The sequence below is a fragment of the Galendromus occidentalis genome, unplaced genomic scaffold (genome assembly GCF_000255335.2).
Source record: "Galendromus occidentalis unplaced genomic scaffold, Mocc_1.1 scf7180000076319, whole genome shotgun sequence".
Classification (NCBI taxonomy): Eukaryota; Metazoa; Arthropoda; class Arachnida; order Mesostigmata; family Phytoseiidae; genus Galendromus; species Galendromus occidentalis.
Genome location: NW_003804308.1, coordinates 191612 through 216361, shown reverse-complemented (window position 1 = coordinate 216361; position 24750 = coordinate 191612). Strand labels below are relative to the sequence as shown.

General features: G+C 53.7%; 1 protein-coding gene across 1 annotated transcript in view; it reads left to right on the top strand.

Annotated features, from left to right (window-relative positions):
* Window positions 1–16438: 16438 nt before the first annotated feature.
* Window positions 16439–24750, top strand: part of LOC100899906 (glutamate receptor ionotropic, kainate 2-like) — a 108537-nt gene continuing 100225 nt past the window's right edge. Inside the window, exon 1 of the mRNA XM_029113116.1 lies at window positions 16439–16643. Coding sequence (XP_028968949.1) covers window positions 16439–16643 — 205 coding nt within the window. The remainder of the gene's footprint in view (window positions 16644–24750) is intronic.

Sequence of the window (24750 nt, the reverse complement as noted above, 5' to 3'; positions counted from 1 at the left end):
CTTTCGGCTCGAATTTTCCCTCCCTTGACGCGAAATGATAATTCGCCAACCGTTCGGCGACTCAAGGTGAGAATTTGAATCGCATTCCTTTGAGCTTGTGGATTAATAATGAGTTCAGACGTCGCGCTTAGAATAGAAGTCCGCACCGCAATCGTCGACTCATTGCTGCGGCGAAGACGCCATCCGAAATTGTATGGGGCCCCCAATCGGAACGTGGTCTCGACCTCCTGGCGGGGCAAGCCCTCTGATGCGGAATTTTTGAAGGAACAATTTCCCGAAGTCAATTTCACTTCGGGATCGGAGAGGAGCAGCAAACGACTAATGAGCCAAGCCGCGAGGATTCAGAGTCCAGGAACGTTGACCTCAGCCGAATTCGGGATGAACACCCGCGTTGAAGGGCAATCTGGTCTCGCTCGATTCCGGAGTAGAGCAGTAGATCAATGGCACCAGGAAGATCAATGAAGATCGGAGAATCTTGCCACCACCAAGATATCACATAGATACGCATTTCATGTCAGACTCGAGGGACATGGTTGTCACCTGGAATATCGCTCTTACCTACATATGAATGAGCCCACTCTCAGAATGACAGATCAGGAATGGGGAACGGAGAATATGTCGTCAAACCTTTCGTAATAGAGACCTCCGGCGTGGGGGCTGAAGAGGCCAGCCGGTTTTCTGGAGGCACTGGCGACCTCTTCTTTATGTGTCGATCACACCCATTCTGTTCCCTACCTTAGAATAATAATAAAAACCGTACAAATGGCGGGAGCGGAGGATGATCCAGCGAAGTATCGTTGTCGGTGGAAAGATTCTGTTATCGAATCTGCGGCTGGCGACCCGGCGTCTGACGAGCGAGAGGAACACGGGCCGGCAGGACCGGCTCCTCTCGAGGCGGCCTTGGCAACAATGCAGAACCGTGCCGTCGCCGATTCTGTCGGTGCAAGATCGGCTAAGTGAATCCCCGTAGTATAATAGTGAGTCGTTCTACACTGACGTTCCTACAACGTGTAGCACGTCGGAGAGGGGATTTAGTGAGCTGCAAGCGTGAATGCAGCCGCATCAAGGAGGAAGAATGGCTACTAAACATGAGCCACGAGTGACCGACTTGCTAAACAGACTCAGGGCTAATGTACGGCGGCCGGTGATTTGACGTAATCCGCTGCTCGGAGTCATTTTTTCGATGCCATTGACCAAGCGCCCGTCCGACCGGGCGGTCGGTCGGCTCTCAGCTGAGCCAACTACCTCCGTCATCCTAATCCTGACGAATGCAGGCACCGCGAACCGACGCTTACTCGCCCGCTTGCAGGCTGAGTGAACTGCTGGTGGTCATTTTTGTTCTTTCTGCTCCTGCCTCCACGCCTCTGGCGCCTATATGTGTTCCGACGCCGGTCAGGGAAGTGCATAAGTGCACCGCGATGAATTCGCGGAATAACGTAGGAAGAGCGCTTGCGTGTTTTCCCTCATGTCGGCTCCCTGTGCACTGTGCGTACTCCTCGTATCTCGAGGAGCTTCTGCAATGTTGAATTCGGATGAATTTCGTCATGAGCCGATACATGAGTCATTCGTGACGTGAATCGATAATTCATGATCGGGTTGATGCCGCAGCGGTTCAGTCGCGTTGCTCTTGATGAGAGAGTCCATCTTGGCATCCCAAAGCTGGGATTGGAAGCATTTTCATTCCTGCGTGTTCGTATATGCACTTCTTTAGTCCCTTTATCTATTGTTGGTGATTGTCGGAGTTCCTTTTTCCGAAACAAAAGGGAAACCTAGTCCAAAGCATTCGAGGAGAACAATCCACACGAGCGGGGAACGAGACCGGAGAAAAGTGAGGAGATAAAAATGGGGGTAAGACGAATAGATTGTACGGAAGTGTGTTCGCTCGGAGAAAGAGCCGCGGACGCAACGCTACTTGAGAGTTGAGTACGTTTTTTCGGCTTGTTTCCAGTGACCGAATCGTAGCGGTGCCAAGGAAAAGCGTAGTTTGGTGACACGTTCGCCGGCTCCGTCTTGGGTTCTTCTTGTCGCAGGAGTCACTCGACTGAGTCCACAGAAACGGCGACGGAGACGACTGGCGCGGAAAATGCCGTGTCGGGGACTGCCGTCGACGTCATGTACGAACAGCGGAGGTTTTTATCCCGGAGGGGCGTTAATGTCGCTATGTGAGCTCCCCGAGACGGGAGGAGCCGAGCGACGGTGATAGTGAACTGCCAAAGGCTTGAATTCGGGATTTCGTTAGGAGTCTTTGAAAGTTCCGCAGCTTGCCCGCGGCGGTAGAGATCAGCGGTCCGAATGGCCAATCCGGGGCGAGCAGATGGCTTGCGCATCGATTGATTCGATGAATCCATTTCGTCGCTGCTCATTCTCACAAGAGCGTCTATCAGACTCATTCCCTCTTCCGGTCGCTCGTCAATTTCGGCTCGAGCGGCTCCGTCGGTGCGTTGGAGACGCCCATTCCCATGGGAGGCTCCGACCGAGAGGAAACTTCGTCAAGAATCGAATGCTACCCACTCATTCTTCCATGACTCCCGGTTTCCGTGGACAGAGACAGAGGAAAGACTCCAAAGGCCGCGAGAAAATTCGCGGAAACTCGTACGCTGTATACGCCTGCTTAGAAAGAGCGGCAGGATACGAACACAACTATTGCACGTTTCGATTCCAGAGGAGGAAACCACACGATGATCGACCCGGAACAGTCTGCTGACCCACTCCGCTATCGACGGCGATTCCATCGGACGAATTCGAATTTTTCAGCGAGGCGAAAATCCGTCTTGTGCCGCATTCCGAATTCCAAAGAATCGATCAAGCTTTAAATGTTAATTGTGAAATCCGTTGGGCGGAAAGCCATTTGCTCTCTGTGACCTCGGGGTGCGCAGCGGCATCCATCGGAATAGAGCCGGAGAGGGAGCAGCGCAAGGTAAAGTGTAGTCCTCGCGTCGGAATCGCTCAGCTCTGCGGTTCCGGGGTCGGAAAACACTGGCAACAGAAAGTCGGCAACGAGCGTAGGTCCTCATTACATTCCAAGCGCTCATTCCATAGTGAAGTCTCGCTACAATGGAACCCTTTACAGCGAATTTTCAGTAAATAAAAGTCCTCTGTCCCGTCCGGCTGGCTCGCCATAGGAACAATGTTGGAAATCTTCCGTTTCAGCGAACTTCCATAACAACTTAGAGATTCTGCCGTTCCCGTGAGCTCCGTTGTACCGAGATTCGCCGGTATCCATCACGCTCGACAGAAGTATCTAGCTGGAGAGATCGTCTCACCGTGGTCCGACAAGCTCGAATCTACGCGATATCTCCGATCATAAATTATACTTTTATGATGAAGATACCGAATTATAAAATTAACGATCGGCGAACGACGACAAACCATCTTGTCGCGACAGTGTTCTCAAATCTCACCTTCGATTCTGATTCGATATCCGAGAAACGCCTATCATGATGTATGAACTTCCCGGACAACTTCTGTCCGGTCCGACGCCCCATGATAATTATTATTCTTCGTCGTGATGGAGGGCTAAATACAAGAGACCGCTCGAATCAGGTTGGAGATAATCTGTCGCCTCTTCATAGGGAAAAAATACCTTGATGAGGCCTTCAAAACTGCATCAGGGAATGTAGCAATGAAGATGGTTCCTCCCACGGAGTGCGCCTCAGGTGCCTTATGAAGCTTTAATGGGAAAGGATGCGGATCCCTCGAACGCAACCGCGTCCACGGGAACCTCTCGACTCGGCGAATCACTGCAGGTGGAGCAGCATTTCTCGACAGCGATCATAGCCCCGCGGCCTTGTCCCAGCGCACTTCGCGGATAGCTTCGCGCCGTGAGTGACAATTCTTGGGTTTCGAGGACGCTCCCGTCGTGAAGGTACACTCCGCAGCGCTTGCGGAATCATCTGAAACCGAGAAACGGGGAGCTTGCGACTGCGAAGCAAACTGGGTAGCACCTCCTGTGTCGCTGTAACCCAAGGGATCCCAAGGGTTCCCTCAAACCTGACAGAAGGGCTCTGCAAGCCACGATAACGCAGCTTCGAGAGCCCCGAGGAGGCCTCTGCAGTTCCCAGATTGGCCACGAAACTCGTTGAAAATCAATAGGGAAAACCTTTGCTCCGCTATTTGCTATATGTCGCACCGACTGAGCACCGAAGACGGCCGACGGACGGAGCGACGGACCAGCCAACCAATCATTCGACCGTCCCCGCACTTCTTTTTCTTTTATTACAGGACATCGATCACGTCTGCGTCGCTTGAACCAAACGCTGAGCATATAAAACACAGACTCCGAGAAAGCACAAGCCTGAGATTTCCCTGAAGGTTGCTCAGAAGTCGTTGAAGACCGGAATCGTGGGGGTCATCCGATGACCTCGGCGTACGTATCCTTTTCGCTTCGCTCAGAACTCATGTGAGGCGATTCTCCGGCTCGTACGGACAGTCTGCCCCCTTTCCGTCCGTCTTCCGCCTAAGTTCCTCTGGGTTCCTCCCGAGGTTTTGCTTCCAGAGAAACCCGGACGGACAATCGGCAGACGCCCGTAGGAGGAGAATGAAAAGAGAATTAGCCCGAGTCCATTCCGTCAATGCATTGATTTATTGGAAGTCCGAGCGAGCGCACCGGGAGAAGAGTGAAACAATCCTCATCGCCGGCGTCGAGAAAACTTTAGCGCCCGCCGCCGACGATAATGATCGAGGCTTCTGCAGAAACCTCAAGCCACTCGCTCGCGACGTGCTCAGGACTCACTCCGGCCACTAAATAGCGGCGTAGTGACCAGGTGTGGGAGTTCGTCACAATCGGGCGTTCGACGTGCTCAGCAAACCCATTCCCCGATTCTCATCTTTCCGTGTCCTAGCGTAGGCAGAGCTCGCAGCGGCGGAGAGGATTTCGTTGAATCCTTATGTGCCACTGTCTTTTTTCCCCCAAGGCTCTTCCTTAGTGGATTATTCTGAGTGAGTGAGTTTGTTTCTATTGAAATCCGTTTACCCAGGCTTTTCGCGGTAAGTTCGTTATCCCGAATCGATATCTCCTCTCGACCAGGTCGATTCTTGCTCTTGTTGGTACACCTCCAGATTTCGTCCTTCCGTCCTCTCCCATTCCAGGAATTCTTCCGGTCCATTCTCGAGTGAATTCGCGGAGTCGGAAGGTTGCGCCTCTTAGCGAGGAATTCAGCGAACTGACCTACTTTGAGGCTCCCTCGCGGGAATGTTCATTTCCACCTGAAACCTCCCTTCCCTCTCGACGGACTTCCAGACAGATCGAGAGCGCGACAAGCATCCAGTTGTCAGCGTTTCCATTCCGCCATCCTACGGAAAACAATTTGGCTTGGTTCGTTGGTTCGTTAGCCGTCTGAGCGGCCCGCCGCGGCGAGTCGTAAGCAAGTCCGGCATCGCGGAAAACGTCGAACTCGTGTTCGCGGGCCTTTGTACTGCGGCAGGACTCGCTCCCGGAGGCTTGCGAACGAACGAACGAGCTAGCTGGCTGGCTGGCCGCTATCTCAAAGACAGATAATGGAAGTTTCTCTCAATTAACAAACTTTTTGCGCGGCCCGACGGCGTCCAAAGACTCCCGGTCTCAAAAGACCGCTAAAGGGCATCTAACAAAGCTACTCAACTCGTACCGGCTATGAATATCAATAACGATGGAATTCGTGAATCCTCGCGTTTTTCGGAGTGTCGACCACCCGGGAACTTTCATCTCCATGGCGAAGACGCCAGAGTTCAGTCCCCGCCGGCGGATCGCAGGAGCTCGTGTCGAGAGCGGGAACTCGACACCAGGTCCTGGATGAGTTCCGTTTCCGGAATCGTGAGATCAACGATCTAGAATCTAGAAAGCTGTGTTTCCTCAGATAGCTGAAAACGATAATATCTTTATCGCGACATGCCGAACAGCAGTCGGCTCGACGACGACGTACACGGTGCATCATCGCACGATGCATTTCTCCAATGCAACCGCTGAAGGCAACGTCTCGCGAGGTCTTCCGACTTCGACGACGGGACTGTACATGGGAGAATTTTCGAAGACAGACCAGAGGAATGGAAGCAGGCGCCAGGCGGTACGAAAATGCAGTCATTCAGCCGGCCGAGAGGAGGTCTCCCGAGATGCCTCGCCAGATACAATGTGAATTGGAATAGATAACTCAAGATGTCGACATCAGTCTTCCCTAATTCCGGCACTCACTGACTCTCAAGCTGACTGCCGGACTGCAACTTCTGGCGATGCAGCGCAAGCAAGACGGGTCAGTTGGATAATAATCCCAATGACTAACAAGCCGCTCACGATTCCGAGAACTGGAGCATGACCTCCCCTCGGAGGTATATCGACGGGAACAGTTTTCCCCATCGCAACTTTTAGAACAAGACCAACGAGCTTCCCGACCTCGGGTCGAGTGCCTCATTGATATGCCCGAGAGAGAGGGAGGTGATGACAGCTAACGCCGGAATCGACGGCAAAGACGGGCAACAAGGAGAACTCGGCCATACACGGGCGAGCGCAGCGAGTGGCCTGTGCTCACGGCGCCGGTGTGACCACGATCGAGTTTGACAAACGATTTAATTCGCGCCCGTCAATGATCTCGTGATCCGATTTACTTACGGTCGCCCAACGCCCCCGAGATGAGGATCGGGGGCATTGGTCCGGAAGGACTCAGTCAGAAGGGTAATCGAGAGGCGGGGCAGGCAAACGCCCATGAAGCCGCGTGAGTCGTTGTTCTCAAATACTTGAAGACTATTTTTCGCGCTGCTTCTTTTTCGAAATTTCCCTCGGAAGCCGTGGCGGACCCTCGATCGGTGGTCTTGGCGCTATCGCACCTCTCGCATTCTTCCGCCCTCCTCTCTTGCTATTTTGACATTCGTTACGAATACGTCAGACGAATTCCTGGCGGAGCTTTGCGTCAATCCGCTCGCTCGACCGCTCAGTCGTCTGTTCGTGTGTCTGGCGCTCCGTCTGTTTCCATATGCGGAGATTCCAACAGGAGAATTTCATTTTGTCAAAAGCATGTCAGGATTTGAAGCTCAAGTGTTCCGTGTGACTCCCGCGCATTCTGTATCGACTCCGCGAACGCGTCGCCGTCCTGCTCCTTTGAGCTCCCGCTCGGTGTTCCTCTCGTCTGATTCTGGGCCGGGCGGTGAACACTAACTCTTCCGCGTGTCTTAATGTTACCGGTGCGGCCTAGAATTGGCGTATTCTCGCCGTAAAGCGAGAACGGAAGTTCATGACAAAATAAATCGCAAACATGGCCCAGCGACTCAGAGACGTAGACATCCCCCCCTCATCTGCGATTTTCGAGCCTCCGCGTCGGGCGTCGCTCTCGGCCGATGGTCCGAAAAGGTCCACATGCATTTTTTCCGTCTCCGGCCCCGTCCTCCTCCTTCGCTGCCCTCCCACTTCAAGGAGGAGTACACAGGAGCCGGGAAGAAGACCGTTCTCATCGGAGGAGTAAGATTTTGTTTCCGTCGTGCTCCGCTACGCTGTCGACGGCCGTTTCGAGTTTCGTCACAAAGTGAAAACCGGCAGGATGTCGGAGCCGGCGCGCGGAAGGGAGCAACAAGTCGGAGACGACCGGATTTCAACCGATGCGTGCCACAGTCGCCCTTTGAAGTCGGGAGGGCTTCGATCAGATCTGGAATTTCAGAGCGTGGCTGGTTCGGATTTCCCTGAACTTTCAGAATGCCATTTCGCTCCGTTCGCATTGCAGATTGTTTTTCCACAAAGATCGGTCACTTGCGTGCACGGCTCGAATTTCGTTATTCCCCGCGGTTCGCCACCGAGTCCGCTCCATGGAAGGAGCACGAGGCGAAGATTCTCGACGACAAGAAGCCAGCGAGTGGAGCAGCCCGAGACTCTGAGTGACGGTCTCGCGAGGAGGGCCGCTATTCATATATTCATTCCTCGCTTGAGCCTCTACCCCGCTCGGTCGTAATGAAATCCCGACTTCGAGCGCATCGAGCGACCACAGTCAGGTCTTAGTGGAGGTGCAAGTAATCCCGCTTCCTTCCCAGCAAGTAGTCCACCTCCTACTTAGATGTTTAGACGGCTTTGTGGCGGACTGAGATAGTTTCTCGGCTTCAGGTGTAATCTCCATCCTGTCGCGGGTTCCGAGATTGACCGACGCGACGTCCCGATCGCATGCGTCGTCCCGCGAAGGCTGGCATTCGACAGAGCCGAAGATCTCATTCTAGAGCTTCATCGTTTCTGTTTTCTGAAGGGGGAAGAGGAGGGAGGGGGTTTTGTGGATGAGAACTCTACGGCAGGAAGGAGCATATCTACGGTGAGAGCTCCGGAGGAAACTTGGAGCGAGTAATTTGTCTCTCTCGATCAAGTTCCAACTGTGACACGGAGCCTTTTCGAGAGCGACGTCGTCTGCGTGCCATGTACGATGACGCGCTTGCACATCGCTCTTGAATAGTCAAGCCGCCGTCGAGCGCTCGAACACTCGGTCACTGAAGGGAACAGCCGGCTGACGGGTAGGCAAGGAGGCTACACAGCTAGTTGGCTAGTCAGCCCAAGCAGCGACCAAATTCTCTAATGCTTGGAATGTCTTCTTCAAAAGTTCTTCCGCTGTGAGGGAAACACATACTTTCCTCTTTAGGCTTCTCGACCGCGCTGCTCCACTGATACTATCTAAAGAAGATCGATGTGTCCGAAGAGCCTCGGCGAGAAGAGGAGCGAACAAAAATTCTATCATTTCTCTCTGCCTCGCCTCCAGTCTAACGAAGCCGAAATTCCCCACTCGTAGTCAATCACGAATTATCGCGAGACCCTCCGGATTATGGGAGCCCGCGGGATTTCGGAAAAAAAAGGCAAAATACAGGTTTCTACCCAGTTAGTACCTGATCTTCCCACAGTCCACCGTCCTCGTGGTTTATCCGTTCGAATCCTCCTCTTCGTCCGAGCATTGCACTTGGGAAGAAGTTGGACGAGAGAACGGAGTCGGGGAGGAGAATAATTCCCACGCCTTGGACCTCAATCTGTAATTCCAGTAGCAGCGTGAACGTGAGGGTCGATAGAGGCGGATGCCTCTTTGACTGACTGATTCGTCGACTGACTATCTGAGTGAGTATCCACGGCATGTGTCGCCAACTAATGTGGACTCGGAGCGAAATTAAATGAATAAGCGAACATTAAACTCGACGGGAGGAGCTTCAAAGCTACGGATCCACTTAGAATTCCGGACGACAGAAGCTGCGGCGATGGGAACAGCAATTGAGAGAAAGGAGACGGCAACAGCGACGTCGACGGCGACGACGACGGTGGGGCATGCGGGGGTGGAAGGAAGACGACGACGATGGGAGGGAGCGGAAAGGGAGGGAGAGAGACGGTGCAAGGCGAGCTCAGATTAGGATCAAGGTCCACTCATGAAGTTGATGTCGACGTCAGAGAAACAGAGGGAGAGACGAACGAACGAACGACGAGGCTTCTGATGGAACTTGGTGGGAGTGGGAGCGTTTTACCGCCATTCCCATGCATTTGGGACGAGCGAGCGTTTTTCTTGAATCATCTTAGTCGGAGCTATGATTCTAAGGAGCTCCGCGGGTAGCGGTCGGAACTTCCCCTCAATCGGCGAAGTAAAACAATTCGACCGAGTTTCCATGAGTATCGATTCCGCACAGGAGTGTCCGTCTCTTCTATCGACTCGGCACTTCAGCACGTCGCCCTTAATCATGAGATTTGAATTTAAATCGAGAATCGTAAATTCTGATCAAGTCCGAAGGGTGACGCAATCCCTCTTCTTGTCACATTCCGGATTCCTAATCGACCGGAGGATCCCGCAAACAAAACCTCAACGCATCGGCGCCCTGTTGTCAAAGGTCGAGCCTCGAAGACTCGGGACCTTCCTGTCGCATCTTCCGGGATTCTAATGACGCCCGTACGAAACGCGGGAACTTGAAAGGAGCTTGAAACGCAGCGGGAGCGACGGCCTGACTGAATAAGCGACTCGGGACTCTGCGAGAAAACACGCACGCTGCCGGTGGACCACCCGACAGGGGACAGAACCGAGGAGGAAGGTAGGAAGCGAGCAAGCGGGACGAGAAGACTGGATTGAATTATTTTAATCGACTTCCGAGTCGGACTCCAACTCACGTAGTTCCGAGTGCGTCGTTGAGCCAACCGTCTGACGGCTCGATCTTCTCGCCCTCCCCCTCAATGGCTGTCGACTGACTGCTTCCTTTTCCGCGTAGAACTTTTTGTCTCCGAGCTTTCTCGTGTATTTTCTCGTCGAGCTAATTTACACGAATTCGAGAGAAACGACTCGGGCGCGTATTCCGAGCGAATTTCCTCTTATTTCGTCCGAGATCGATCCACGATGGATAGACGCGAGCTCTCCACACACTCGAAGTAGCCAGATACGTTTATGCGAATCGCTCGAAATATTCAGAAATTCTCGGGCGCTTTGAGAATTTTCCCGAACCTCTCACCGGAACAGGAAGGCTCCTGCTATGCTTCCATGAAGATGTTTTTGGTTAGTCCGCCGTTTGAATACAATGTCCCCGGGCTTCTAGGAGAATTGCGCGCGTAAGTGAGTGAGTGTCATCTGCTGTAGTCATCTACAGCGATGCGCGAACTCCCCCTGTCTGCCCGCCCGCCTGCCTACCGGTCGGTCGTCCGGCTTGCTCCCCCGATGCCGGCAAGGATGCCCGGACGCTTATATGTATGGATGGTGCCGGACGGGTGCAAGCAGGCGGACGGGAGGACGAGCGGGCCGACGGACGGAGGGGCGAGCGGTAGGCTGCCTTGCTTTTGTGTTCCGTCAGGACAGAAGTGTATCCATCATCTCCGTGTCCGCATCCTATTTGTGAGCCTTGCTTTGCTGCTTGGCGGGCGAGCCGGCCGGGCGGCTGCCTGCCTGCTTGCCTGGCTACCCGCTCCTCTTGTCTGTTCTCTCCAGTGGCGGAGCCTGAGACGGCCACTGGAAGGCTCGTTGGCCAAGCGGGGTGCTTTGCACGGTCCTCCACAACAACGGCGACAGCAGCAACGACGTCGACGACAACGCCGTGACGAGAGGACATCCAAATGCATCGGCAAACAGAACGACAGAAAAACGCTCTCGTCGCATCGAACACCGTCATGAATTGAGAATTGTTTCTCGCATCCGGCTATGTGTCTTTCGATATTGGCTCGAGTGGCCGCGACGTCATTCACAAGACGTCTCCGAGCCACTCATTCCCTTAACGCGGCAGAATGACGTCCGCTTCCGTATTCCGGATTCATGCAGTGGTCGATGACCGTGGACGTTCATTACGGACGCGCCGATCGAAGAGGCGTTCTTGTATGAGCCGGGAGATGTGGGGTGTGGACGACGTTTAATTTGTTAGGTTCCATTCGTGGACGCCGCCTCGCCCGACGGCTCGTCCCGCCCGAAGGAATCCTTTCTGAGGAATATCCTCTTCCCCCAATACAATCTTCATCCGGATCGCCCCGGAGCTCAGTTGGCTGTCCGTGACAATGTCTACGAAGGAGCGTCGGCACGCCGACGCTATGACGAATTGAGCCTTTATGGACGCAGACAAGAGACGTCGACGAGAATAGCTAGCTCAACTGTTCAGATGACACCTGTCCATGATCACCTACTAGTCACGTCAGCTGTCCTTCCACCATCCTCTGGCTCACCCACTTAATCCTCTCACGAGACAAGGATGATTGGACGCCTGACACAGCTTATCAACTGGAACCGAGATGCCTCGGAGAGGTGATTTTCTAGAGTTTATGAACGCTCTGAAAAAAAAGTCGTCACAATCCAAGACGACGCGCCCGGTGGTGCCTACTCCCTCTCTCGTGGCTCTCCCATTTTAAATAGAGCAGGCGACGCGAAGTTTTGTTGACGATGTCTATAATTTTTTGACGAACCCCCGTCGCCATGTCGTAATGCAATTAATGCAACGACGCTTCGCAATTAGTGCAACGACGACGATCTCGAGTTTGATACACACTGACTCTCCTAGTGAAAAATGCCCTCCGTGGGTCTAAGAGACGACGACTTGTACACAGCGTCGAATATATTCCCAAGGTCGCGCATCGCATGCGGGTCGCTAATTGATTGAGTCGGCGAATGCCTGGAGTTGAACCCGGAGGTTTTGTATCAATTATTGGAGAAGCTATAGCTGGGCCGACACGAGCGGAACGTGTGCGCCCCAATAATCCGGAATGCCTCGATAAATAATCGATCCCGGTTTTCCATATTCCGCTCCCGAGAATTGAGCGCTCGTCCTCAACCGAGCGCTAAGGACCAACGTGATTTTGATTGAAGCGAGCGATCATCGCTCGCGGTTTGGTACAACACTCATTTAAACGTTGGACGGTGGGCTAGATGAACGGTGGGAGATGATCCGATTGTTGCACGTCGATGAATCTATCGACGTGTGGCTACTGTTCGCTACATTAACGACGGACCTGTCCCGCAATCGCGATTGCTCGGATCGATTCGTGGGAAACGAGAAATGCGATAGCCTAACCCGCCGGTCCACTGTCCGCGGAGAATCCGAAGAGGACGATGCTTCAGGGAGGGGAGAATTCAACCAGTCCCAAGAGGATACGCAGCTGATCTCACGTCGAGTCGAATCTCCCTCATTCTGGCGGATCAAGAATTCTTCCAGTTCTTATTTCCTCTGTTGTCGGCCCCATTCGTCCTCCTTCGCTGCCGCCGCCGCCGCTCCCAACGTCGGCCGCCGTCGCCGAAACAAAGCCGCCAGGATCCTGTTCTGGGGCATTTTCGAATGAGCAGACGTTGTTTTTGACGTCTTTCTATTTCTCATGAAAATGAAGCTGACAAGCTGCAGAGCGAGAACCAAGTAAATCCTGATTTAAGGTTTCGTACCCCCCAGCACACATGCTAAGTTCTGCTGCTGCGACAGTCTCCGACCCCGTCGATGTTCCGATTCCCGAGGTGACGAAGAAGGGAAGGAAAATCACGATGCTACCCGCGTCTTCGGTTCCGAAGTCTGGCATCGATCTCATCCACGCAAAAGATGTTCTATACTCAACGACAGCGATCTGCTTTCTGAACAGAATCTTGAGGGAGAAGCGAGTCGCGCTCTTTCAGAACGCAGGACATAACCACAAACGGAAATCGAGGAAGAGAGCGACGGCGATCGAACTCCAGAAGAATCTCCATCTGCACAATGAGACTTCGACGGGGAACATATCTCCGGAGTGGCGTCCCAAAACGGTGAAATGCGCGTCTCCGCGCCGGAATCCGGGCCAAGGGTCGAAAGCCGCGCCCGTTGGTGGCCTGGGATCCGTTATTCGCTCAGCGGGACGGTCGGCCCGTCGTTGGTCGGTCAGTCGCGCGCTTGCTCGCTCGCTCGGTCAGTCAGTCGGACGGTCGCTCGGTAGATAGGTAGGTTATTTGGTCGTCGTCGTCACCGCCGCCGCCTCCGCCGCCGCCGTCTCGTGATAAGGGCCCTGGCTCGAGTCGAGCATGCGCAGTGGATGCGGGAGGTGGGAAGGGCCTTCGTTATAGCGGGCCCTGTTAGAGGGCGCTTCCAAGCTCCGTTCATCCTGGCCCTCTCAGACCATCAGGCGATGTCGTAGCCACGGCCAGAGCGCACCGGCCCCACGTTTCTTCCCCAGCAGACTCTTCACAAGTGATGCAGCAGAGCAGTGGCAGCCGCAGCATCAGCAGCAGAGGAAGCAAGCAGTAGCAGTTTGTGCTGGGCTGCATTTTCGTCGACACTGTACTCCTTCGTTGTAGCGGGTAGTCATTGAAGCCGGCTGGATGTACAACGGCACGGAAAAAACAACACGAGCAACCGCTGCAGAAACACACGAAACGGAGCAGTACCAGAGCCGAATACAGCAGCGGCAGCCGCCGACATCGCAGTGACAGCAGCAACCACGCAACAACAACGACAGCGGCAAAGACGACGGCCGCCGCAGCACAGGGGGAAATACGTCGTTCGATCCGCGCACTTCGGAACGAGCCCTCGGAACGTATCCCGCCGTGGGATGTTGCTGTCCCCTCCACAGTGATAGCTCAGGACGTAAGCAACAATTCGACAACAAATCGGGAAATACCAGTAGCTTTAGCTGTGATTCCCGCCTGGAGGAGAGTTCTTCCAGACGACCTCAATAGCCGGGGAGCCCACAGCGAATCCTCCAACGAGAAGACGAGGAGGAGACGGGCGAAAAATGATCAAGGGCTCGAACCCATCAGCATCAGGATTCGCCTGGGTTTCGACGCCGAGTCGAAGTGCAAAAGAGTGAGACATCGTTGAGAAGATCCACGCCCACATATCTCATCTCCTCTCGTTTACTTTCACTGAGAAGAATCTCCGTCACTGTGAACCGTCATTTGTTCATTCTAGCGCCGAGCTCGGAAGGGAGCGCGCGCGGGCCGGCGACACTTGAGGCGAGCGAGCCGCGGTTCTCGGTTTCATATTCTTCCGCTCTCCCTTGTTGTGTTGTTCGTCATTTTTCAACTTGTGCGTGACTTGTTCTACTTGTGTGCGACCGTCGCTGACAGATTCAAAGCCGAGTGCGAGTCGGATCCCGGAGAGGAAATGGTGACTTCGGACCGGGCTCAACGCGGAATTCCACGTCGTCGACGTCACTGCAGGTCTAGCATCAAAAATCGATGCGTTTCGTGAGAACAATGACGGTGATCGTCATGATTTACGGTGGCGGTGATGATGATGACATAAAAAGTTCGACCATTATCACGAGCGGAGCAAAATTTAACTTTACCATGACAAGGTCCACGGTGGAAATCATGTCGACGACGACGCAGCAGCAGCAGCAGGGGCAACGTTCTCACCTGTAGATTTGTTTTAAAATCATTTGTTCGTTGATCAGGTGCTGGCGCTTTGGGAGCACGGACCGACCGACCACCTGCTCGACCGACTTCCCAGCTGCATATTGTAAGATCGGCTCACCAACCGACTCGAGCGGCATCGGTACTCGAAGGAGCCGCCTTGCCTCCATACCTTGCTCATCATCGCCATCAATGTCGTCGCAATCATCATTATGGTCATCAGCGTCGTTTGTGTGGTGTGAAGGTGATGTGGTGTGACGTTATTATCGAATTGTTGTGACCGTAAAGGGGGAGTAGACCACCGACAACGAGCACGGAGCGGGAGCCACCTGTTCTCGTCGAGCAGGCTGTCGAAGGTGACTTTCGACAACGATTCCGATAGGGTGTGCGCGTCGCGACATCAGCAAGAAAACATCAAATCAGAGGAGGCGACGAAGGCATCAGCGGTCTCCGGAGTTCGACCTCAGCTGAGAGCATGGCGTTCAGTTCCGCTCTCGGTCGCATTTATCTTCAGTGTGTCGAAGAGTTGCAGCGATTGACGTCGGAGATTTCCAGTCGATGATCTTCGAGCGCGGTCGACAACACGACATCAATTACTGTAATTATCACCTCCGTTACCTGTGTACTGTCGACAAGGACCGTAGCAGCGATAGATGCAGTAATTCCTCCAGTCGGATTGAGATATCAGTTATCCCGAACTCCTCAAGCACAAGCTTCCCTCGAGCGAAGAACGAGGGCAACAACATCAACAACATATACTAAATCCACGAGATCATTCGCTCCTCTCTCAAAAGGTGCTACTACAAGCGAGTCCCAGATGTGCGCGAGGGCAAATCGTGAGGTTCAACGTTATCAGCACGCCGTTCCGCGGCATCGACGAGAATGAGGATCTACTGAGGACACCAGCGATCGCCAACGGGATCGACAAGGCGTACGGACAACAACAAACGACGGATTGTGATGTGGACATGTTGTGAGTTTGGTCGATCCTTATTCGGTTGCCCCACGCAACGGACTCGTCTTGCACCAGATTATGAGGTCGAGCTCAGACCCCGTCGCCACGCACGATCGTCGCTGAATTAGGGGTCGCTCGAGTGGTTGGATTTTTAGTTGTTTGTTTGTCCGTTCGTTCGTTGAAACCTACCTGAGAGTGGATTTGCCGAAGATTGCCATAATTGCCGTTGTTGTCATCCCGCCGCTGCTGCCTGATGGTTCCTGCTTGGATCATCGGGCCGCCGAGTAGAATTTTGGCCAGCCCACGGTGAACGAAGCGGCCGCGAGGCCATTTGTTCGATTCCATCCATCCATACACGGTCGTAGACGGACGGACAGACGGTCTTGCTGTCTGTCTGTCTGCCGGTCGGTCGGACGACGCAGACAGACACCACCACCCATTCACGCTCACTCAGACACGCAGTCAACACAAATTCTCTTACCTTTCCGGAAAGAGCAACCGCCAGTTCAACCTCTCTCTATCTGAACCTTCTCGCCTACCCAGCTTCAGAGTAGACTGGTTCGGTTGTTCCAGGCCGAGAGGCAGCCGTAGTTGAAGCGGTAGCGCGCTGAAATTGAAGCGCCATACAGGCGGCGGCAGGCAAGCAGCAGGACCGTGAACAGGAGAAGCGGCAAGCAAGTGGAAACGAACGAAGACAGAAGGCAATTACGCACGCACCCCTGTTGAACCCCTTGTTCTTCCGGGGATCATGTTGTTTCTGGTAGACACGCAATTGAGCAGAAGCCGACCTCCTTCTACGTCATCCACGTCGAAATCGTCGTCGCATCATTATACAAGTATATCAACATTGTCCACTCGGAATCGGTGGAATCCGATGAGATCCGCTTTCATCTGGTGTCTACTATTACTCCTCGTTGGACGTGCGGTGGCTCTTCCCCCAGTCATCAATGTCGGTGAGTTGACCTTCAGATTATTTTTTCTAGGAACGCTCGAGAAATTCGAAAGACGATATAGTTTTTAGATTTTTTACGGAGAACCCGTGGAATGCCAATACGATCGAAAACAGAAGCTTCGAGTCCGTATCGAGCACAGCCATCAGTACCGAAAGACGATCGACAGTGATCTTTCTCCTTGGGACGACGGCGTTCTCGTGGGATTTGCGGGACACTCCGATGAGAATGACCGTCGTAATCCAATCACACTGAACTAATTCGCATAAATCACTGAGGATTCGATGAATTGTGGGCCCAGAACGATGCGGTCCCGCCGAATAGACTGTTGTTTCCGATAGCGACGACAACGGTCAAGATTTAAGGCGCTGCGATCCGAGTGTGTGTATCTGACCCAGAAAGAAGCCTTGCGAGCCGCGGAAAAGAGCGAGATTCTTTCTCTTCAAGATGAGGACGCGAATGAAGAAAGTGGCGCCAATAAAAAGCTTTCCCGATGGACCATGGCTCAGGGCTATTTGCTGCTGCAGTCTTCGGTGCCGTCGCCGTCGCGGCGCTCATCTCTGCCGTGAACGGATTGCGCGCAAGGCTGCGGCAGAAGTCCAAAGCTGGAGCCGTTGACTAAGATGAGAATCTTCTGATTATCAACGCCCGGAGAGAGTCCATTGATTCCTGTCTGGAGCAGCTTTGATCTTAGCTGAGCGGCTGGATCGGTGTGCGACTCGGAGACCCCAAATAAACAGTCCGATGCGCTCTCGCGACTGACTGTTCTCTTTCGCTCTTGTTCAAACGGCCCCACGCAACTCCCCGTCGGTGATTTTCGGATCAGAACGGCAGTCCGAGCTCGTGAGGATTGCAAGAAGAGCGCCGGGCTCGAGGAACTGAAAGATTCTGTCGCGATTGACAAATACAATCATCCAGCAGTTCATGGATCGGAGGGATGCCGATTCCGTAGCAGGCGCCCATCCGCGTCCTCGGAAAATTCTGCGACATCGCGGGAAGCCAGAACTCCTTTTCTTCTAATCTGACTGCGGGTGCCGACGCTTGAACGACAGGTGTGGTGAGGATGAGCTCAGAAGGCCATCAGATTGAGTCATATTGTTCGCCTTTGCTCAATTTAGGAGAGCGATGCCTCCCTCTTCCATTACTCAACTCTTCCCGGCGGCTCGCGGCTGATTTTTTATCGATCCGATGTAATGTCTGAAACAAAGGAGAAGAAGAAAAGGAACGATATATGTAGTTGTTCTCCTTATTGTTCCTATGCTCCCCCGGTTGCCTCCTGTCCGGGAGTCTTCAGCTGTGTGTTCGACCGAGTGAACGAGCAAAAGAGCGAGCGAGCGGACGGCCGGTCTTGATTCGATGTCACGTCGGTTCCATCTTCGCCAGCTGTTCTCAATGTTTTCTTTTCCTCGCTCCGCTTTCTCTAACTGCAGTATCTTTTTGTCTTTCCCGTTTCCACTTTTCCCTCCCGCCGTTGCGTCGCTCGTCTTCACAGGCTCGCACACTGACTGACTGACTCTCCGAGTTGTAGGCTTCTCACCTTTGTGTCGGTCGGTTTTTCCCCGAAGATCCTTCCCGTCAACCATAACAATATCCATCGGATGTCGATCCAGTTGTCAGAGGTGGGAAGAACCTGTTGGCAACGGCGCAGTCGAATTTCGATTAGCTGTTTTGTTCTTTCTTTCGCTTCGCTTTTCCCGTCGATTGTCACGTCCCTGTCCTTTCCTCTCATCCTCGTCAAGTCTCGTTTTCCGACTAAACTGGCCCACGTTCTCATTGACGTCGTCCACGCGGAGGAAATTCCAATGGGTCTCCGATTCTACGGGAGAATCGTGGCTCTTCGCATCAAATGGAATTCCCGAGCGATTCCCACGCAGACCGTGGTGGGGATTCGACCGAAAGAGGCAGATTTTTTCTCTCGTAGAACTTTCAAAGAGGCAGAACTTTCAAGTTCGCGGATCTCGAACTTGATTGGTGGGCAAGTGGCTGTTCGTCAGGCGGCGTGTGTCGGTCAGATCACTTCAAAACAAAGGCGTTTAAACGTTGACTTTTCGACCCCTCAACGTCCACAATTGGAAGAGGCGGCTGAGAGGGTGATCCAGTGAGGGAACGGACGAATGGTCGATTTCACTGTTTGCCTTTGACGAGACACTCAGTTGGAGCCGATCGTTCGCTCGCTCACTCGCCTGCTACCGGGTCACACACTCGGGGCAGGTAGTCAGCCAACCAACCCAACCTTTAATTGACTGATAGCTCGCGGAGCTCTTCTCCCGTCGGCATCGGGCTGCTCTCGGCGGAAGGAGAACCTAGTGAAGTAGAATAAGAAGATAATGATATTGGGAAACTTTGGAGAGGAAGACCGACAAGGATTGAGCTATGCGTACCTAAAGATTCTAAATACGCCTGGCAGGTTTGGATGACTGAGAACACGAGACGAATTAGATGCACGGCCGACGTCGCCGATTTGTCCGGCCGAAGAATTGAGCCGAGCCCCGAATCCCAGAATTTGCGACCCGACACTCGAGAGCCCTCTGAATCGGAGTCCTAGAGATCCCGCATCAACACAGCGCGACGGGACGCGCATTGCGATTTCCGAGTGAAGAAATTTTCCCAAGCCATCTAAATACTATATGCTCGCGGATGCGCATATTGAGAGCGCTACGACCATTGAAAATTAGGATGCAAAGCACTGCCCCCACAGGAGAACAAACATGTATAATTTGTATCCCATCCGAGTGCTCCTCCGAGAGAGGTTCGATGACTTTTGGAGAAGGCAGCGGCAGCAGGCGAAGCGCGTGACGAATAGGCGACAACAAGACCGAGATGCGAGGGTTGTGGAGGAAGTGAGCGCGAATCGCAAGGAATGTTCGAGGATTAAGTTCAGGCCTCCCTCCTTCTTTGAGACATGGAGACTCGCCGCGAAAAATCTATCGGAGATTTAGCCGTATGGGTGAAGTGGATCCTGGATAGTGATTACGGGGAGGAGAGAGAATGGCGTTGGTCTGATTTCAAGAAAGGGAACAATGGCTGTCAGCCGCCGTGACGGTACAGAAAAACGAGGATGAGTGGGGTCACCGATGCTATCACCGTCTGGCGCTTGGCTAACCGCCTCCGATGATAGTATGCTCTCGCTGATAACGTAGACCTAATTTGCGACCGCTCAGGTTATCCTTCCGTCCTCCCCCACCCTGCCTGCCCGTCTCCTCTGATGGCGAGCAGGCACGGAGTTTTTGCGAATTCACTGCCTCCCACCCGCATCCATGGTCGCTGAATCGGTCCATCGGCGCCAGGAGGGTCAAGAGATTACGCCAAAACGCGCGGCGATGGTCTCGCTAAAGTCTTCGGAACCCTTGCCCGAAGCTTCTTTCTTCGTTCTATTGGAGACTTTTCTTTTTGCAAAGCCGCGGGAGCCTGTCTGGAGTGAAAATACATGAACGCGAGAGATGCGCAGAACACCATCGCCCGACCAAGAACTCTTTTGAGGCGTCGCGACATTTGATACTGATCGAAGTTTTTTCCGCCGCCACCGATTCACCGCTTCGGCAAGCCGCGCGGAGTAGTTCCCCGAGAAAGCCACGAGTACGTGGGGAACTCTCGAACGAGAGCAACGTCCGTCTTCTCGTATTTTCTGAAAAGTTCAAACAATTTCATGCGAATCGTTATCCTTCAGCTCTATATTCACATTTTGTTGGAGCCAACATGGTTGTCCACGGACTCCTCCAAGTCGAATGCCCTTCTGCGATAGGTAGAGGGGGGAAAGCGGCACAGAAATCACATCCGTGCCGAAGATGAATGAATGACAGAATCGTCTGCGACGAAAGAACGACCATTTGCTTATCGTAGCATCAAGAGAGTCCCCTAAAGGGAAAAGGAGGGGCTTCGGCAGAAATCAGAATATAAGGCAACGGGGAGAATTTCCCAGGGAACGATAAAAAGAGAGAGGAACTCGCCTGCGCGAACCGGGGATATAGCGACAGGTGAGCGGATCCCGGATGGAAAGCGTGCGTTGCGGGCCGCGGGAAAATTCGCAGACGGTACGCAGGATTCGCTCTATTCGCAGACACGGCTTCGGTGCTTTTCTTTGTCTCTGGCGGCCTTATGCCAGCTATTGTCGTCGTCGTTGTCCTTCTCCTGACTCTTACCACTGCAGCAGCAGCAAGTGCATGAGAAGTTCTCCTTCTCAAGGACCATTGATTCCGTGCTAACCACATTAGCCAAGAGTGGCTAACGCGAGTTCGAGTGGGACTCACTCACGCACACACAGAAGCTCACACACCTCGCAGAGCCAGCAGGCAGGCGGGGGAGGACAGCCCGCAATGGGGCGGGCAGAGGAGCAAACAGGCAGACACATCAGCGGGCGAAGCGGGCAAGAAGCTTAGAGATCGGTGTATTCGGGAATTATTACCCTTATTACATAGAGCCCGACCCTAGTTCTGCGATGGGGCGGGGTCAGGGTCGCTTGCTGCGGCAGAATCATCATCATCGGCAACAGAAGCATCATCAGCCGCAGCGGACGGGAGGGAGACAAGACAAGCGGCGAGGAAGGTCGAAGAAAAGACCCCGGTAGCTGCTAATCCCTTCTCGGCGATCTACGTCTGTCAGTCCGTAATCTTCCGGTTGGCATGTTCTTCTTCTATTCATTCCTTCAGCTGGTACTCTATCGAGCCGACGACGAGAGCGTGCAGGAACTCTGGCGTGAAGCCGAACACCACGATCGTCGGAGCACGACAGAAAACGTCGGCGAATCGAGCTCTGCTCTAAGCTCTGGGAGGATTCCGACTCTCGGGCGGGCAACGAACAGACGACTCGGAGCGCGAGTTGTCTCTCCACGAGGCGTTCGGGTCAAAATTTAGCGCCACGCGGTCTGGCGGAGAGAAGACGCAGTTTTCGATAAACATGTTGCGTCTCTTTGCCCCAAGCTCGCAAGTCTTCGTTTGCTCTCGATGAGGGCTCGGAGGATCCGAATCCCAGATCCGGAATCCCTCTGCAAAGACCACATCGTACTAGACATAGATACCGATCGGGAGCGTGCTCAGAAGCAATATTTTCAATCGGGCCGATTGAGGATCTAGATGATCGGAGAACGAATCATGAGACGAGAATCATCGAAAAAGGATCAACCCGAGGGATGAGAGGAACTCTCGACCTCATTTCTCTTGTCTCATGCCGTCTCAATCGGAAGTTCTGTTCTTATTGTTTCGATTGCTGGGAGTGGAACGCTCGGGAACACGGGTGCAGAGTCCGTGCGAAGTCCCAACGTCCGTCGGATTTGAAGATGATTGCAGCGTATCCTCTTCGTCGTAACTAAAGTCGAGCGACGGATTGGCTCGAACAAGATTCGGATTACGAACGCTCGAATAGTTTTGAATCGAAGCGCACCTCCCCGAGTCTCAAACCTCATCGGCTCTTTTTTCGGCTCGGCTGCTTGCCGCCGCCGTCCTCCTCCACCGTCTGCCTTCGTGTTCGTTCCGGTCGGTCTCGAGTGACAGTCGAGTTGCAGATGTTGCTTATTTCACCATCGTCCACTGAACATAGTATCTACTCTTCCTGCTCGTCCACTGCTTTTCACGTCCCCATCTCTTGATGGGTGACTCTTGTACAGGATACATACAGCCTGCTGGTCCCAGACCCGCGTTCGCTCCACCGGTCGCCCCTCCACACTGACGTGAGAACGACGACGTGAGATAATAATTGAATTGGCGGAGGCTCGGAGCTGCCCCGCACGATGCTTTCGGCTCGGGGGCGACATAGTTCTCTCATTTCGATATCGTCTTCAGCCGTTCGTCTTCGTGGTCGGACTTCGCTTCTCCGACAGAGACGACGCCGACGACGAGAAGCCTGACGCCGATTTGCATCCTGTTCGCAGTTGCTTCGGCTGTTATCCACAGTGTTTATCTGAGTGAGAGAGGCAAGAAAACGCTTCTATTCGGCGACCGCATCCTTCTCCCGAAAGCACCGCCAGACAAGCCTCAGACACGAGGACTCGACCGACCGACTGACGGACTGACTGTTTTCTTGTGCGTTCCTTTCTACGACACCGCTCGTTGCTGAGAGCCGTGGAAAAAAGTTGGCAGAAGGGAAGCGACGAAGGAACGACTTCGACACGCTCCGCTGCTCCGGTATACAATTGCGGAGATTCTTCGGCGAGTTTCTCCGTTCGCCCCTCGCCGTCTGCCCATATATGAATCCATGCTTTTCCCTCCAATACATGCACATTCCAGAGGCCTCCGAACTAGCGGGCATCCCGAGTAGTTTCGCTCACTCGATGGCTCCGTCCCCGTAGATCTCGTGCATAATCTCCCACCATCATACCACAGACACGGTGATGGGAACGCCAAACGGGAGATTCTGCGAATACATTCCTTGCAAGGGACCCTGACCGTGGAGAAAAACACAAGAATTAACAGCAGGGTCAGAGCTCGCTGGAGCCAGGCTTTGACGGCGGTTACATCCAACTTCGTTGACATGGTTTCACTGCCCTCGAACTTGCGAGCCTGTCTGCATAAGCCCTGTGTCGCGTCGTTGATGGCTTCCGCCGGGGCATCCACCGCCACCAGTAAACTCGGCGCAGCCTTCTAACAAACCTTGTTATTTACTAACACACATCTCCTGTGTGATATGCTGCCTCTGCATTCTACCACCAGGCCGACGGGTCAGCCACCATCATCGTTGGAAGCCGGCTTGGTCCCACCGACCTACCAACGAACCCACCAAGCTACCTACCGACCCTCAGAAAGACAGACGGACAGACCGGCCGGCTTACCGCTTGATTCGCTAGGGGATACATGGGGAGGTGCTGACCGGCAAGCAGAATCTCTCATACATTGTAAATTAGGTGCTTCCTCAGACATCGTCTTACAAATCTCTATATGTGAGGTAGTTTGGCGTCACGTGAAGCGACTCCTTGACCTCACCCACCCTTCGAACGATCGGCTGATTTCTTCATCCCAAGAGAAAGCGTGTCGGGGCTCGAGATGAAGTCGTAGCCTCGGAATCATCCACCTTACCGGCCGTAAAGCGCTCTGAAACATCCAGGTGGGCGTCTGCTCCTCTCCGCAAAGCTCTACATGTTAATTAGCATAAAATGTCTCCGAGAGGCGTAAGACGCTTCAAAAACATTGTCGGCCTCCGAAAAAGCATGCGGGATAATTAAAGCAAGCGTCCGTCGGCTTTGGACGCTGATCAGAAGCGGTGACCTGGTGCTGCGGGACGCTGTGCGAGGAGACAGAGAGCAGAACGAACGCACTGAATGGCTGACCGACCGACCGGCCGGCTGGGTGAGCATGGGGGGACGTCAGCAAGCCAAAGAGGGATAGAGAGCAATGGTCGAGCTTGCCAGTGTAATTTCGGAAGCAGTTTGTCACTCGTTCCGTTCGCACTCGCCGTGACTGAGCTCCATCCTCTCCATGCGAGTCCATTCGAGACTCCACGGCGGCTGAGTCCGTTTGTCCGCCCGCTCAGCCGCATGCTCGCCCGCTCGACTGCCTGCCCTCCGGTCGGACTGACTGAGAGATAGCAAAGAGACTATCGTATGAACAAACGAACAACGAGCAGAGCTCATGATCCTAGACCGTTGCGGCCGTCGTCGAGGCAGGGCTTAGAGCTGCTCGGCTGGATATGTAGCTGGCCTTCTATTAAGGCTCACTCACTCTCCAGCAGAGGGTTCGCGGAGACTGTTTATGCAGCTGCACGCATGTTCGCTCCAGAGAGGGTCGAGTGAGCATCGAGCAGAACAACGGTGCAAGGGGCATACGGGCAGCCAGTCGGGCGGGGTCGCAGGTCAGCGACATCCTTCTATCATTTATTTTCGGCAGTTGTGAGGGAAAGGCTTGATGCCGCAACATCGTTCGGGGGCTTCCTTCCGGGAATAAAACATCGGTGGAGCCGACCCAGTGGGTCGATTCAAGGCTGAAACTGGCGATACCTATCATAGAGGGGAGGAGGACAAGACAATGTATTGGTAGGCCATAGCACCAGCAGCCATGAGAGGCTCCTGGCCCAACCGACGACACCACCTCAGGAACATCCTTTCACGGTGAAAGCATCATGGCAGGCAGGCGGGGGAACAGGCTTGCCGGGAGCCTCGCGACCTACGAACGGACGATAGCACCGA